The sequence below is a fragment of the Mus musculus genome, chromosome 13, assembly GCF_000001635.26.
Source record: "Mus musculus strain C57BL/6J chromosome 13, GRCm38.p6 C57BL/6J".
Taxonomy (NCBI): domain Eukaryota; kingdom Metazoa; phylum Chordata; class Mammalia; order Rodentia; family Muridae; genus Mus; species Mus musculus.
Genome location: NC_000079.6, coordinates 31,926,120 through 31,942,474, shown reverse-complemented (window position 1 = coordinate 31,942,474; position 16,355 = coordinate 31,926,120). Strand labels below are relative to the sequence as shown.

General features: G+C 39.9%; 1 protein-coding gene across 2 annotated transcripts in view; it reads left to right on the top strand.

Moving 5' to 3' along the window:
• Gmds (GDP-mannose 4, 6-dehydratase) overlaps positions 1 to 16,355 on the top strand; it is a 519,180-nt gene that overhangs the window by 396,288 nt on the left and 106,537 nt on the right. For both annotated transcript variants that reach the window (XM_006516656.3, NM_146041.2), the window contains one exon: positions 1,873 to 1,991. In XM_006516656.3, coding sequence (XP_006516719.1) covers positions 1,873 to 1,991 — 119 coding nt within the window. The remainder of the gene's footprint in view (positions 1 to 1,872; positions 1,992 to 16,355) is intronic.

The following is a 16,355-nucleotide window of genomic DNA, read 5'->3' as shown; positions in this document are numbered from 1 at the left end:
TATAAATTTTTTGTTAAAAGGTTGTGAATGAATGAATGAATGAATGAATGAATAGGAATTAAACTTGTAATGACTTTTTATAAGAGAAACTGGGCTAGCTCACTGGTTTGAGAAACTGGTTTCTACTCTTAACAGCAGTTGACAGGAGAAACTCACTGAAGTTGTTCTCTCTGAATTAGCACAAGTGCTATGTAAGCAGGTCTCTGTGGTTGTGTCACACTGAAATGCAGATGCTTTTTTGCTTATTTTTACTCTGAGAAATGGGTAATAATAACAAAAACAAAACTTTTTTTTTTCTTGAGATTTGGGGTGGGAGCACATTTACTAGAGATGAAACCCAGAGCATGAACTGTTTCACAAACTATATCTCCAGCACTGCTGGGATCTTTCCTAAAGAAATATTAACATGTTCTTTTCAGAGTCCAGCTATGTGGGTCTCCCTTCTTCTTGGAGGTTGTTGGCCACTGGTCCATGATGGTGGATGGACAAATAGCAAGCAAGGTTTGGGTGGCTGTGATGACTAAATTACTTCTGGAGGCGGCTTCAGAGAGACAAATCTACTTTATTGTTTCATGAGTAGGATATATAAGGGTATATAATATAAGGACTCTTAGGGGTACAGGTAGAGAGGGCTGATTTGCCATAACTCAGTAACTAATTATCATATGATGAGAAGGTAGAATGGAACTCATGTGCTGAGTTACACAGTGCTTATTGAGAGTTCTGCACAGGGTCATCTTCCAAATAAGGTCAAGCATATATGATCAGAGATACTCTCAACCAAGGCCAGGAAAAGAAAGGGACGCCCCACTGAAAAAGGGAATTCTCCAATTTGCACCGAGATGAGAGAGGTTTCTAGACAGGCTGGACTGTGAGCTTAATAGCAGAGTTCTTCAACACCTATTTTTTAAGGACTATTTTTAGGTGTGTTTGTGTGTGTATGTACATGAGTGTAGCTGCCCATGGATGATAGAGAGCTCAGATCCCTGAAGCACTGGAGCAGGAAATTAGCACTGCCTGATGTGAGTTCTGCAAGCCAAATCCCAGTATTCTGGGAGAGCAGCAAGTAGTCGGCAGCACTAAGCCCCATCTCTAGTCCCATAGTCTGAATTGTAGACAGACAGACACATACAGACATACATACATACATCCTATATAATTGATATATAACCTATGGAAGCTATACACCTACATGCTACTGATAAATGTTTTTCTAAGCAAACAGAGTCACACTGTAGTGGTTTCTCCTAGTCTGTGGTTCAAAATGTTGCTTCATTTGTGCCAACCATCATCTCTAACTCTCAAAATGTCCATTTCTGTCACAGTATGAAGGTTGGACTCTGACACTGACAACTTGTTAAAATGCTAGTAGTTCCTATTATGTGACTGTTTCTCTGTTAGTGATTTTTGTTTCTTATTTGTTTGTTTTTACTGCTGAGCTTTCAACTTCAGTGTTAAAAAGTGGAATTTTACTTCTAAAGTTTTAAAAACTTTTTTCTTGCCTGCCATGAAGAACAATTAAACGTTCTGGGATTATTTTTGCATAATATTCTATACAAAGGTTATTCACTGGCTATTGATCAACATTTCCTCTTAGCCTGTTGTGTAGCAATCTCCTGATCTACTGAAAAGAAAATTCCCTAGAGTCTGTGATAGAGGCCAGGTGTTCACACCAAGATGTTTCTCGGGTTTTTCTAATGTAATTAAATTCTAAGAACCATCTTGAGTAGTTAGAATACTGCATTAAGTATGCATTAATGACTCATTGTCAAAATATATACTTGCCTATTCAGTTATGTGCTTTGATAATGTTACATTTCCACAGAGATCACTAAGTGCAACTCTCACATGACTTTACGTCTTTCTCTCTAGGCTATGTGGCTCATGTTGCAGAATGATGAGCCAGAGGACTTTGTCATAGCTACTGGGGAAGTTCACAGTGTCCGTGAATTTGTTGAAAAGTCATTCATGCACATCGGAAAAACCATTGTGTAAGTACATCCGCTGGTTGCTTACTGCTTGCTCTCCAGGTATTTATTGTTCATGCTCTTCTACTTGATTCTGCTTCCCATCACCTTCTCTCAGCCTCTTATAAGGTGATGCAAGAGGCCCTTATGAGTCTCATATCCCACTCCAGTTAGTGTGTCAAATCTTTATCACTTTCTAAACCCAGTCTTCTCAAGATTTACTTCAATTCAAACTTTATGATAAGGTAAATTCTGTGTCATATGACTTTACTACAGCTAGTTGTATCCTTTTAGTAGGCCAATGTGAAGATGTACACAGTATTTTTCAGTACTTTCATATTTGTGTGTGTTGTTTTTTGTTTGTTTGTTTCTTCAAAGAGTTTTTAACTTTTCTTTAATTCTTTGTGAGCTTCACATCAATCACCCAATCACATTCATCTTCTTGTCCTTTCACATCATCCTCTGCCCTTGCAACCTCCTCCACAAAAGAAGAAAATAAAATAGAATAAAATCAAAAAAATCTTGTTGTGGAAGCTGTAATATGTGACAGTGGCTAACACCCTTTTTTTCTACACATTTTTACTTGCATTATGTTTATTGGAATGAATCATCAATCTATTTCTAACCCTCTGTCTTCTGCTACATAATCTATACTGGATCCTCAGGAGGACTCCTCTCAGATATCCTGCTGTTGCCCCGTGTCATAGAGATCCAGCAACTTTGGATCTGCAGGACCCGCTCTTTCATGGGCTCCAGCAGGTCATAGATGGGGTAGATGTTGGGGTGGGCCAACCCAAAGCCCTGGATCTGGCCTCAGGAAGTAGATGAGTTAGATAACCCACTAGCTTTCCTGCACCTGCACCATCAGGATGAGCCCTTCAGCACTGCCCTGGCTAGCTCACCGAATGCTGAAGTTGGCAAAAGGCACGTTCATCTCTTCTGCTATCATGTCCTTGGGGATGGCTTGTCTACACCTCTGCCACCAGAGCCAGCTCTACTGTGCTGCCCAGGAAAGGTGCAGAGCCTGCTATTCTGAGTGCTACAGTCAGTGAGGGACAAGGTCCACTCTCCAGTTTTCATGACCTGGAGCCAGCTCAGCTGCCTGCCACAACTGGAGAGGAGAGGAGGGAGTGTACCCCTCCCTCATCCAGGTCACCCCACAGCATACAAGAGGCAGGATAGCTCTATAGTTGGCATTTCCACACAGCAGTTCTCTGTGTAGCACTGGCTGTCTTGGAACTTTTCTGGTAGAATATGCTGTCCTCAAACTCAAGAGATCCTCCTATCTGCCTTTGCCTCCTGTGTGCTGGGATTAAAGGTGTGCGCCACCACTACCCAGCTTTTATTTTATATTTTAATAATCTCTAACCATTAAAAATCCACAGGAAAGTTTCATATGCGTTATACTTTTCTTTTCCCTGGACCATTAGGAATAGCTATGACTTAATACTCCGTCTTCCTGTATTTGTGTGTATTTGCTACAAGTAATGACACATAAACATAAACGTGATAAGCTATCAATTCCTGGAACCCCAGCCTGATATAGTGCTTCCATCTAGCCTCCCAATCCCATCTGTGTTCTAGGGGTTGCTGTGCTGTCCTTCATACAGTCTCACCTAGTGAAGCACAATGGACCACTCAGGCTTAAAGCATTGCACAGTGTTTTTGAGAATATGCAAGCAATGTGATAAATCCCTACAGAGAACTACTTTACAGTTTAGTGACATTTATTACATTTACAATATTTTATGACCATCACCACTATCCATTTTCCAAACTTTTTCTTTACACTAGACAATAAGAACAATATTTCCTTTTTATTCTCCTTTCTCCTGCTACCTAGTAATTTCTATTCTACTGTCCATCTCTGTGAATTTGCTTGTTATAAACAGCTCCTGGCAGTGTAATCCTTCAATTTGTCCTTTTGCACTTATCATAATGCTTTAAACATTCATCTATGTGGTAGTGTTTCATTTTCTTTCTGTTTCTTTCTTTTTTAAAGACTGACAAATAGGTGTAGTGTAAGCCTGTAACCCCTCAACTGCAGAAGATACCAGGAATACTAGGGGTACAAGCCAGTCTGAACTACTTATCTAGCAAGATCTTTTTTCTTAAAGACAAAATGACTGAATACTATTTATTGTGGTTATAGGTCATATTTTGTTATCCATTCCTCTGTTGCTGGACCCCTAATTTCTTTTACCTTGTAAGCTATGGCCAACAATATTTTATTTTATTGGATATTTTCTTTATTTACATTTCAAATGTTATCCCCTTTCCTGGTCTCCCTCCAAAACCCCTCTCCCCTTATTCCCTCCCTCTCCCCATGCCCACCAACCTACCCGCTCCCACTTCTTGGCCCTGGCATTCCCCTACACTGGGGCATAGAGCTGTCACAGGACCAAGGGCCTCTCCTCCCACGGATGACCTACTAGGCCGTCCACTGCTGCATATGTAGCTGGAGCCATGAGCCCCACCATGTGTACTCTTTGGTTTGTACTCTTTAGTCTCTGGGAGCTCTGGGTGTACTGGTTAGTTCATATTATCAACAATATTTTTAAATTAATTAATTTATTTTTACACTCCATATTTTATCCCCCCCATCCACACTCCAACTATTCCACATCCCATACCTCCTCCCCACCCCCTGTCTCCACGTGGATGTCCCCACTCACCACCCTCCTGACCGCTAAACTTCCTGAGGCCACCAGTCTCTTGAGGGTTAGGTGCACCATCTCTGAATGAACACAGACCCAGAAGTCCTCTACTGTATGTGTGTTGGGAGCCTCATATCAGCTGGTGTATGCTGTCTGTTTGGTTTTCCAGTGTTTGAGAGATCTCGGGAGTCCAGATTAATTGAGACTGCTGGTCCTCCTACAGAATCTCCCTTCTCCTCAGCTTCTTTCAGCCTTCCCTAATTCAACAGGGATCAGCTGCTTCTGTCCATTGGTTGAGGGCAAATATCTGCGTCTGACTCTTTCAGCTCCTTGTTGGGTCTTCCTGAGTGCAGTCATGCTAGGTCCCTTTTTGTGAGTGCTCCATAGCCTCAGTAATAATGTTAGGCCTTGGGACCTCCCCTTGAGCTGGATCCCACTTTGGGCCAGTTGCTGGACCTTCTTTTCCTCAGGCTCCTCTCCATTTCCATCCCTGTAATTCTTCCATACAGGAGCAATTATGGGTCAGAGTTGTGACTATGGGATGGGCCCCCTCTCTCTCATTTGATGCCCTGTCTTCCTGCTGGAGGTGGACTCTATTAAGTACCCTTCCCCTACTGTCCAGCATTTCATCTAAGATCCCTTCTTTTGAGTCCTGAGAGTCTCTCACCTCCCAGGTCGCTGGTGAATTCTGGAGGGTACACCCCCACACCTCCTATCTCCTGAGGTTGTATGGCCAACAATATTAATGTAAATATTAATTCACAAATGTCTGTGTTGGTCCTGCCTTCAGTTCTTTTATGTGTTATATTTGGGTATAGAGTTTGTGTGTGATGTGGTAATACATTTAATTTTTTAAAGTGCAGACAAACTATTTTTCCAAGATTTTTTAAAAAGCATATAAAAGAATTATAGTATCTATCCATGTTGAAATATAGGAAACTAGACTACAGCTTTTATTTTTATTTACTTATGGTTGGTTTTTGAGACATGGTCTTTCTACAGAACCTTGGCAGTCCTGGAACTCTCTGTGTAGACTAGATTGTCCTTGAACTCACAGAGATTCTCTTGCCTCCGCCTCCGCCTCCGCCTCCGCCTCCGCCTCCGCCTCCGCCTCCGCCTCCACCTCCCAGTGTGTTGAAAGTAAAAGCATGCATCCCAATGCCTGGTACACTTAACCTTTTAACTTAACTGGTAAACTAGATAAAACACACGAAACAGTTATTTTAGTATTGGACAGAGACAATGCAGGACTATGGTCCATAGTAGAATATCAGGGTTGAATTCTGAATTTCTCTGAGCCCCTTCCTGGGGTTGTAGTGAATCGTGAGTTTAGAAAGGGTCCCCCCAAGATAAAAAGTTCCCTAAAAGTCTAGACTTTGTGGTGCAGAGCTTTAGAAAGATGGGGTATACACACAGACAGATAGAGAGATAGAGAGATAGAGAGATAGAGAGATAGATAGAGCGATCTACACAGAGGTCTGTCTGCTTCTTCAGATTCACCCAACACTAGATTCAGACATCTGTATGAACCATTCTGAGGAGAACTGGGTACAATCAAGATTTCAGAAGACTATGTCTCAAAAATAAGATAACCTTAACAGGAAATGCTAGATCAGACAGAGTTTCAGTAGAGGTTTGCAGAGGATCTAATAGAATACAAATAACAGCATTTGGGCATTGTGAAACCTAGCAATCATCAAAGGAAATGGTAAAATCTTGACACTGGACTACATTGAATTCATTATATTCAGGTTTTATTAGTATGTCGGAAAGCAAGAAAACATAACCACATAATTCACAGCCAGAATAGCAAACAATAAAATCAGACTAAGGACTAATGAGGAGGATGTAAACACACAAAGACATTAAGAAACCTGTTAAAACTGTGTTTGTTTATTTTCAGAAAGACATACGCATCTCAGAGAGAACATATATATTTAAAAATAGTTGAAACTTATAGAGATAAAACACTAAGCATCTGTAATAACAATTTTATTATTGACACTGAGCAAATTACATACTGGAAATAACACAGAGAATGTGTAGACAACAGTGGTAGAAATGACCCAAAATAAGCATACATGGGAAAGAATAGTTAGGAGGGAAAAGAAGTTTCATGTGGGGCAATTACCAAGAAATGGGGTGGGGTGTCACTGAAGTCTTGGGGTGTGCACAAAAAGAATTAAGTAAGAATCATTTTCCCCCTGACTGAATGAAAGTGTTAGTCTGGGGCTCATAGTAAATCCCAAGCAGAGTATATACGAGGAAATATCAGTGCACTATGTCAAAACCAGCGAAAGACATGCTAAAAAGAAAGGCTTGCTTTTTTTGTTTGCTGTATTGCTTTGTTTTCCTATGAGACAGGTATGTAGCCCAGGCAAGTCTCCAGCTCTCTAAGAAATGGAGGATAACCTAGAACTTAAATTCCATCACCTCTCCCTCCAGAGTGCTAGGGTTACAGAGGTGTGCTGTGCTAGAGATCAAGCCAAGGATCCTGTGTATGTTGTTTAACACACTCATAAGATGGGGGTCCATATATAAAAACTCAATTATATTAAGTATAAAAACAGCAGACAATTGCAACTGAAATAAAAATGCCACTCACAGGACATTAGAAAACATGACACTTTCAATGGTGAATTTAACAACACATGAAACATTTGTGTCATCAAATTTTAGAAGGCTTTGTCAAAACCCTGAATAATGAGAAATATATAGTGACAATTTTGGCATTTTAGCTTCTTTTAACACAGAAGTATTATAAGAATATGTTATCATTTTAATCCCAAGTATGATTTGCCTCGTGCTGTAGCAGGGGCATGATTTTGCCAGCTGCAGATAGTTTCTGCAAGAATTGAACATGGTCGTAACTACTGAGCCTTCTCTCCAGTTCTGGTTAATGAGTTCTCATGTTTGATATGTATAGTATCCTAATGTATGCATTACCTCTCCAGTTTTGTTATGGTACTTTTCCAAATAGCAAATACTTTATATTTTATGGTTTAATTTATCACTTTTTATAGCATTTATGTTGTGTACATGTTCTTCTTGAACATATAGGTCAATACGGAATAAAGGTAAAGATTTCCTATGCCAGGAAAGGCAAGAGAGATTTTTAAATGGTGATTGGTGGTGTTAGGTCAGAGTTAGTGCCTGCCAGCCTTGTGTGAGACCAGGACTGAAAGAGAAAATGGTAGTTTTATAAAATTAGTAATATGACTTTAAAAATCTCTGTTCTTTGAATGTGACCTGTAACAAAATAAAAACTTGAGGTCTGAAAGAAGGGGATGGATATGTGTGTGTGTGTGTGTGTGTGTGTGTGTGTGTGTGTGTGTAAAATGAAATAATTAAATCAAAATTTTTAATTCCAATAATTCAACATTGTTGTACATAGCTGTAGCTCCAGAATTAAGAAGGCCAAGGCAAAAGAACAAGGTCAAGACTTTGTCTCAAAAGAAAAAAAAGAGTGTACTAAAAAAAATGAGCAAAGTTTTGAATAAATATCTATGCAAGAAAAAGAGGGTCAGTATAATTGGATATTTGAGTAAAGTACATGGAAACTATAAGTCAATACCAACATTCTCCTGTTAGAATGGCCAGAATACAAAAACCATCTATAATTATGCTAAATATTAATTAAGATATGAGAATAGTGAAATCAATGATAGTGTGCAATTTGAAAAATAGTTTTGCTTTCTTTTAAAACTTAACCAATATTTACTATGCCACCAATAATTCTGGACTTTTACTGGGGAATATTGAAAACATATACTTTGAAGCTTATGAATATGCATAACTAAGTTATTTCTAATTACACATAATCTCCCCCAATATCTAATCAAATGTAACACTACTCAGTGAAGAAAAAGCATAAATTATTGATATGTGTAACAATATCAATGAATCATTAAAATCTTAATTATGCCTAAATGAAATAATAAGACACAAGGAAGTACATGCTGTATGATTTAATTAGGACTGTGTGATTTAAATACTATTTAAACAAAGATGAACTGGTAAGCCATAAAACCAATCAATGTTTGTTCAAAAATGACTTCTGGGTAAATAGCCACCTCTCACACCAAATCACAACATAAGAAACACATACCTAAATCTGACATGAGTGACAGGGAATGCTCTAGACGGTGGGAATGTTGAGCTTGATGGTGGTGGTGGTTACAGGAGGACCTGAGTGTTTCAGAACTCACCACACTATGTATCTGTTACACATTTTCAGCTTGTGGATTGTACCTCAATCTAATGGATTTTGTACAAATAGAAAGTGAGGAATGTCTAAGACATCATCATGGAAGTGTGTAAGGTAATTTATTATGTAACTATGGAAAATAGTGCCATGGGAACACAAATACAATCAACCATGGTTATAGTGACATTGAATGAAAAACTAAGCAGAACACAGGTTTAGACATGGTTTGACTGCTCTGCAAACGTGCATGTGACAGACCACAAGAAAACATGCCAGGTTTTATGGAAGTCTCTGTTGACTTTAGCTTTCTGCCCTATACTTTTCTTCTTTGAAATTTTTTCTTAGATTTATTTTATTTTATGTGTATGGTGTTTTGCCTGCTTGTGTATATGTATACTTGTTTGCACAGTACCTGAAGAGGTCAGAACAGAATGTTGGATCCCCTAGAACTGGAGTTAGAGGTGGTTGAAACCACCACATGGGTGCTGGGTACCAAACTCCAATCTTCTGTAAGAGCATCAAATGCCGTCTCTCCAAACCTCCTCCACTCTCTACCACCATCTATTTCCCAAATGATATAATTAGCATGAATGCTTGTATAGTAAAAAAAAAATCATTTCAAGCACATTTTTTAAAAATTGAGGACAGGCTTACGAATGTATCTCTAATGAAGTCACTTTCCTGGAAAATGCAGGACAGCTTCCTTTCTGCCCTGGAAATGACACCTGACACAGTCATCACTGGTCTTCTGCACTGCAGACATGAGGCTCAGTTCTTATTTCTTGACATCTTGTTGTCTTTCCCAAAATAGGATGCTATTCTAAGGTCTAGTTCATTTAGAAAATACTGTGTGGCAATCCACTCAGAGAGAGCCACCGAAACATAATCAAAAGTCAAAAAACTGTTTAACTTTGTTTTACCCAAAATCTTGTAAGCTTGATTTTTATGTATATATTTTTAGTTTTAGTTTTTAGTCTTGGATAGAGGACGGACCAAGCATCTTTTATATGCAATATACATACTCTCCTCCCAAGCATAATCTTCAGATTTACATTAAAATCCTACACAAGAGAAAGTATCCACTGGGACCTGACCTCCCTCCTGTAATTCATGACTCCTTACCAACCGCCTTGCCAATCCTGGCTTCTCCTCTGCAGAGAAAGCCTAGTAAGATAGCATAGTCGGTGTCGCTAGAATCTGATAGAAATTCCCGGCACTGAGCTCTTCTGAAAGTGTTGCCGACCACCATTTTCTGGTGCTTGAGATGATAGAATAAAACATAACAACTTTTAATGGTATGCTAAACATTGACTTTAATTGTCTATAACTCTTTGGTAGAATCCAAAGCTTTACCCCCCTCCTTTGGAAGAGGGGGATGCACATGAGGTGTCTCTGTAAGATGAGCCCTCCGAGTTGCAGCCATTCACACTGGTGACTCTTGATATTTGCCTGATTATCTTGTGTCTGTTTCAAGTTTTCTGTTTTATCCATGGAGTTGAGAGTCTAGAACCACATTGTCCCAACGTATGTTCTTCAGGCAGGAGGAAAATCTCACATTTGACCTCACATGAGTAGTCCTATTAAACACAGCTATCCTAAAAACACTGTTTAAAATTACCATCACTGCTGAGATGACTTAACAGGTAAGGCACATGGCCAAGCCTGACTACCTGATTTCAGTTCCTGAGGACTTCTGTGATAAAAGGAAAAACATCTGAAAAGTGTCATCTGACTTTGCATATATACATAATAAAATTTCTGTCAGGCTATGCACATATGATGTGTGTGAAAAATAAATGAACTTTTAATTTACTTAATTTATTCTAGTACATATCTTACTTTATGTAAGTGTAAATACTCTAGAATCCCTCCAAAGAAGTGCTCAAAATTCTAGTCTGAGACATTTCAGATAAAGTGATATTCAACCTATAGTTTGCCTAAATTATATAAACTTATTCCTCCCACCCACCTAATAAAACCATACTATCTACAACTTATTTTTCACTGTTTGTTTTTTCAGTCTCCATCCTGTGACTCTTGATGGGCCCCATACATCAGCATACCAATCTCAGGGAAAACAGAGGCAATGCCATCTGTTTGAATCCAGCCTGCTGTGAGCCATAGCTGTGGGCTTTTAAAGGGGCAGTGAGCCTTTCTTGGAAATAGTATCCATATAGTAAAAAAGATTGACAAAACTAGATAAAGAAGGCACACTAAGGCCTAGAGAAATCTTAGATGGCTGTTTTTCATGATGTGAGAAACATACTTTTAAGGACTTCAGGCGTGTAGTCATTCCCCCATATCTGCAGTGTCAATTTCTGAATTTTATTAATATTGAGTGAAACTTTCCACAGATAGACAATTTAGAAGTGTAAGTAGCAGTATGAAACTCACTCAATGTATATCTTGCCAAGATAAAGATCATCACTTTGTCCACCGTACCTGAACTGTCTCTGCTCCCTACCATGTAGTTGAGTAGTAGCCACAACTGATTTTCTGATTAACTGTCATGCTCAAGTTATCCTTTTTTTTTGCTTAATAATGGCTCTAAAACTCAAGAGTGGTAATACAAGTAATGTTATTATAGAATACCATTATGTGTGTTCTGTTTCATTCAATACTTGTCAATTTCTTGTTGCGCCTTTCAAACCTTATCATAGGTGTGTGTGTGTGTGTGTGTGTGTGTGTGTGTGTGTGTGTGTGTGTGTGTAGGACAAAACAGTATTCTGAGTTCAGTGCACTCTGACTGCAGGCTTTTTCAGTAGACTTAGGGTGTGAAGGGTTAGGGAGACTGCTATATGCATTTCTTTCTCCCAAGGGTACTTAGTTTATCTCATGGCCTAATCAGTTCCATCTAAAAGCACTCATCCCTATCTGCACACATGTGCTATAATACTATGGTTGCAGGCCAGGCACAGTGTCACTTTCCTGGGACGGAATCCCAGATTGATGACTTTCTAGGGCAGCTATTTTTTCCTCCCTGTCTGTTTTCCTAGCTACAACAGGGTGTTACTAAGGGTCTACCACAGAGGTGAGGTAAAGAGAGGTAAAGGCTAATAGTATCTATCAGTGCCCAACCAAGCTTAAGCTCTCTTGCAGAATCTGCTGTTAATGACTGGAATGATGACTGAAAAGGATAGGTGTGTCTTGTGATCATCAGCACACTGGTCTCCATAGCCGAAGTGTGAGGCTGGATCCCAGGCTTCCTCCTGTGGTCAGGGAAGGAAGTCTGTGATGGACAGCACCATGGAGAGTAAATAGTTAGATGGGAGGGGAACAGAATCGTTGCCAGTAGCAGGGTACTGTTTCTAAAGAAAGGTGTTAGATAGACAAAAGCTGCATGAGTATACAGGTTAGTTCCAGAACTAACTGTTTAAATGAGGAGAAAAACTAGGCAAGAGGTTCAGTGTCCTTCTCACTAAAAGTGGAAGAGCTGGGACCCAACTGTACAATTTCTGGTTTAAGTGGCACCCTTAGTGGGCTATTGCTAAGCACTGGTAGGTAAAGTGCTTTTCTAGAATTTAAAGCCCTAAGTTAGATACTTAGCACTACTTACACACACACACACACACACACACACACACACACACACACACACACACACATACAGAGACATATACACATTACATACATATGCACATGCTATGCTCACACACACACATATATATACACATATACCACACTCATGCACATATATACATGTACATCACACATTCATACACAAATATATAAACACATGCTTGCACATACACATATATACACACATGCACACATACATATGCACACATACACAAACATAATATACCACATATCCGCACATATATACACATTCACTCACACAAGTGCATGCACACATACAGCCACCACAGAGACACTCCGAGTTACTTGCATTTCCCATTCTTCCTGACATATTCTTTTATAATTTTGTAGAGTGCATCTGAGTTTGTGAAAGACTTAGCCATGTTACTGACAGACCAGGCAGCAGTGCTAGGCTTACACACATCTAAGACAGCTGAATATGAGAGAACAAAGAAGCTGCACTTGCTTTGAGGGCTTTCAAGTGCTACAATTCTGGTAAAGTAAGACCTAAAAGGCTTTGGAAGGGCAATTTTCCTTGAGTAGTTTAATCTTAAGTGCTCTAGAAGTGCTCTCAAGTGCTTCTAGACTTCCTAGAAGCAAGTCTCCTAAACCTCAACACCTCTCCAAAGTTGCTCAGCTCCTCCTTGCCCTCTTGGTTCTGCAGGTGGGAGGAACTGCACGGTATCAGCATCTGTCTCATAACCTCAATGCTCACAACAGCTACCATGATAGGCATTCTATAAATATTCAGTTGAGTACAAATGGGTGTTCCCGAAAGCCAGCCTGGGTCCTTCCAGCCTTGCTCATCATTACTCTGATTTCTCTATGCTCATGATTAGCATGATTCACCCAGGCATAGTGTTGAGCTTGCAGGCAGCCATAATGCTACCTCCCTAGAGGCATGCAAGCTGCTATACTGAAAAGAAGGGGAAATAAGAATTTGAAGTGGATGCTCACAGTCAGCTATTGGATGGATCACAGGGCTCCCAATGGAGGAGCTAGAGAAAGTACCCAAGGAGCTAAAGGGATCTGCAACCCTATAGGTGGAACAACATTATGAACTAACCAGTACCCCGGAGCTCTTGACTCTAGCTGCATATGTATCAAAAGATGGCCTAGTCGGCCATCACTGGAAAGAGAGGCCCATTGGACACGCAAACTGTATATGCCCCAGTACAGGGGAATGCCAGGGCCAAAAAAATGGGAATGGGTGGGTAGGGAAGTGGTGGGGGGGGAGGGTATGGGGGACTTTTGGGATAGCATTGGAAATGTAATTGAGGAAAATATGTAATAAAAAATATTAATAAAAAAAAGAAAGAAAAATTAAAAAAAAAGAATTTGGATTCAACTTCAGGCATGGAGAAAGAGGAATGGGATTGACTCAAAAGACAGAATCAGCAGGGTTCGATCAGACATAGGCTAATAGCCAAAGGTTCTAGCTTCTGCAGTGCTACCATTAGCTGAAAAGCCTTTGTCAGAGTATTTGCCTTCTGTGCCTCCCATGCTTATAGTTTCCTTAGAGTCTTGAATCTTTCTGCAATCTGATCGTACATGACTCTTCCTTATCAGGTACAACAATCAGTACCTGGAACATTCTTACTTAACTGTTTTGAGATCTGTTGTCTCTTCCCAGTTATTCTACTGTTTATGAAAACATACAAGCTGGGCGGTGGTGGTGCACACCTTTAATCCCAGCACTTGGGAGGCAGAGGCAGGTGGATTTCTGAGTTCGAGGCCAGCCTGATCTACAGATGAGTTCCAGGACAGACAGGACTATACAGAGAAACCCTGTCTCAAAAAAAAAAAAGAAAAAAAAAAAACGTACATGCTAATGTTCACTGAAAAGGATTTGCAAATAGGTGCTCTGTATTAATTACTTATTTCATTGCTGTGATAAATTACCTAATGGAAATAAAGAAGTAAGGATTTATTTGGGTTCATAGTTTCAAAAGGTTCCAGCCATGCCCTCTTGGGCCATGTACTTGATCAGAACATTATAATAGCAGGAGAATTTGACAGAAGATAGCTGTTAATTTAATGGTGAGCCTGAAAGCAGAAAACAAAGCAGGATGTGACCAGGGATAAATAACGTACCACAGATCCTACCATCAGTAACCTACATCCTTCATGTAGACCCAACCTCCCTAAATGTCCTAGACCTCCCAAGATAATGCTTACAGCTGGTAAGCAAGCATTGGAAAAATAAACTTGAGGAGGAGGTATGATTCAAGCCATACCACTGTCCATACACTAGAATTACATGCATATTACCATATGAGTAATTTTTGCTTTGAACCTATTAGAAAACATGACAGTAATTTGAGCTTGAGTTACTATAGCATATCCTGGTAAAATTTATGATGCTTATATTTTTATGTAGACATTTGTATTGGGAACCTTATGGAAGGACCTATGTTCTTCTAGGAGTATTACAGGAGGAAGGTTGCATAATAGGGGCTCTGTTTACTGTGATTTTTTGTTTTTGTTTTTGTTTTGTTTTGTTTACTTTCATGTCAATCTATTACTAAGTAACAGGGAAAGGAGACACTTCTCTCCTGCAACTGAAATGATAGGATAAAAAGCAAATACCTGCCTAGTTTTCTCTTGTTAATTGGTGTGGGGGGCGGGATTGTTTGTTTGTTTTTGTTTTTGTTCTGGAAATAAGGATAACGGTAGTGTGTGAAAATCTATATCTGCTGTTGGGAATAAAGATGTGTTCAATTTAGATTGTCAGTAGAAAGCAACAGGGAAAAAATCATTGTATGATTAAAAAATAATCCATTTCTCATATCCTCCTAGGTTAAGAAGTTCTGTTGTGTGCTTACACATGTGAGACAGTGTTCCTTGTAGACAGAACTTCTAGACACCATCCTATAGAGAATGACCCCGGAGTTGTATAAGGATGTATAAAGGAAGCAGGCCAATGCATGAAAGTTCCAGTTGCAAGTCTAGTGCCCCATGTCCAGGTTGCTACTATGAACTATTCCTTAAGTTTACTGGGCCTGTGACTGTTCATTTGCATTTTAAAGAACAACCTTTTCAGCCATTAGTTATTGATGAACAGTGGCTTTCAAGGGCTCTCTGCCTAGGGCATATGGGAGAATCCCTGTGGCTCTGCATTTCCCTGGGTGCCTTCAAAGGTGTCTTTTAGACCATCGGTCTCGGAGCTCTCTGGGAGCTTGGATCCCACTTCAGCAGCTTGCCAAACCTTTGCTGTGTACTGTCTAATCCAGTTGAGTGTGGGCCTCCATGGCAGAAATCCAGTCCCTCTCACTCATCCCCGGTGACTCAGAAGCTGCTGTTAGAACTAGGAACTATCTCTAGGTAGAACTGCTAGTTCTGAACATTCTAGAGTCTACAGAGATGCGTGCCTCCAAATGTGCCTGCTCTATTTAACGTTCACTTAACCTCCAAGCTCTCATTTAAGACAGTTCCCATCCCATCCCCTTCCTTTCACCTTCCTCTCTCCTCTTTTGCTTCCCCTGCGCCCCTCCTCCACCACCCCCCACCGTGTCCTATCTCCTCCCCAAAGAGTCTAAATGCTGTTGTTGCTTAGTTCTAAGAACTTCTAAGATTCTTGGAGTTTTAATCCATTAAAATGTGATACAGTCTTTGGATCACTGGTGTATCTAAGGTCTGGTTTGAGCTGTATGTGATAGGTGCTCTGCATAGGCAACCCTAATTCTAGTCCCTGTACAGTTGCTTCAGATCAGTAGGTAGCAGATTGCTTCTAGCTTTTAACCTAGAATCTAGTAGGTCCTAAAGTAGCTGTTATGCACCTGACTCCCAGCACATACCTACCACATGTAGATGCTCAGTGACTATGTCTTTGTTCTCCTCATTTTTTTCAAAGACAAGCTCAACATAATCAGAAGATATTTTTTGTCCTTAATGATTGGGTAACAGTTAATACGAACACAAAATTTATAAATATGAACATACTGA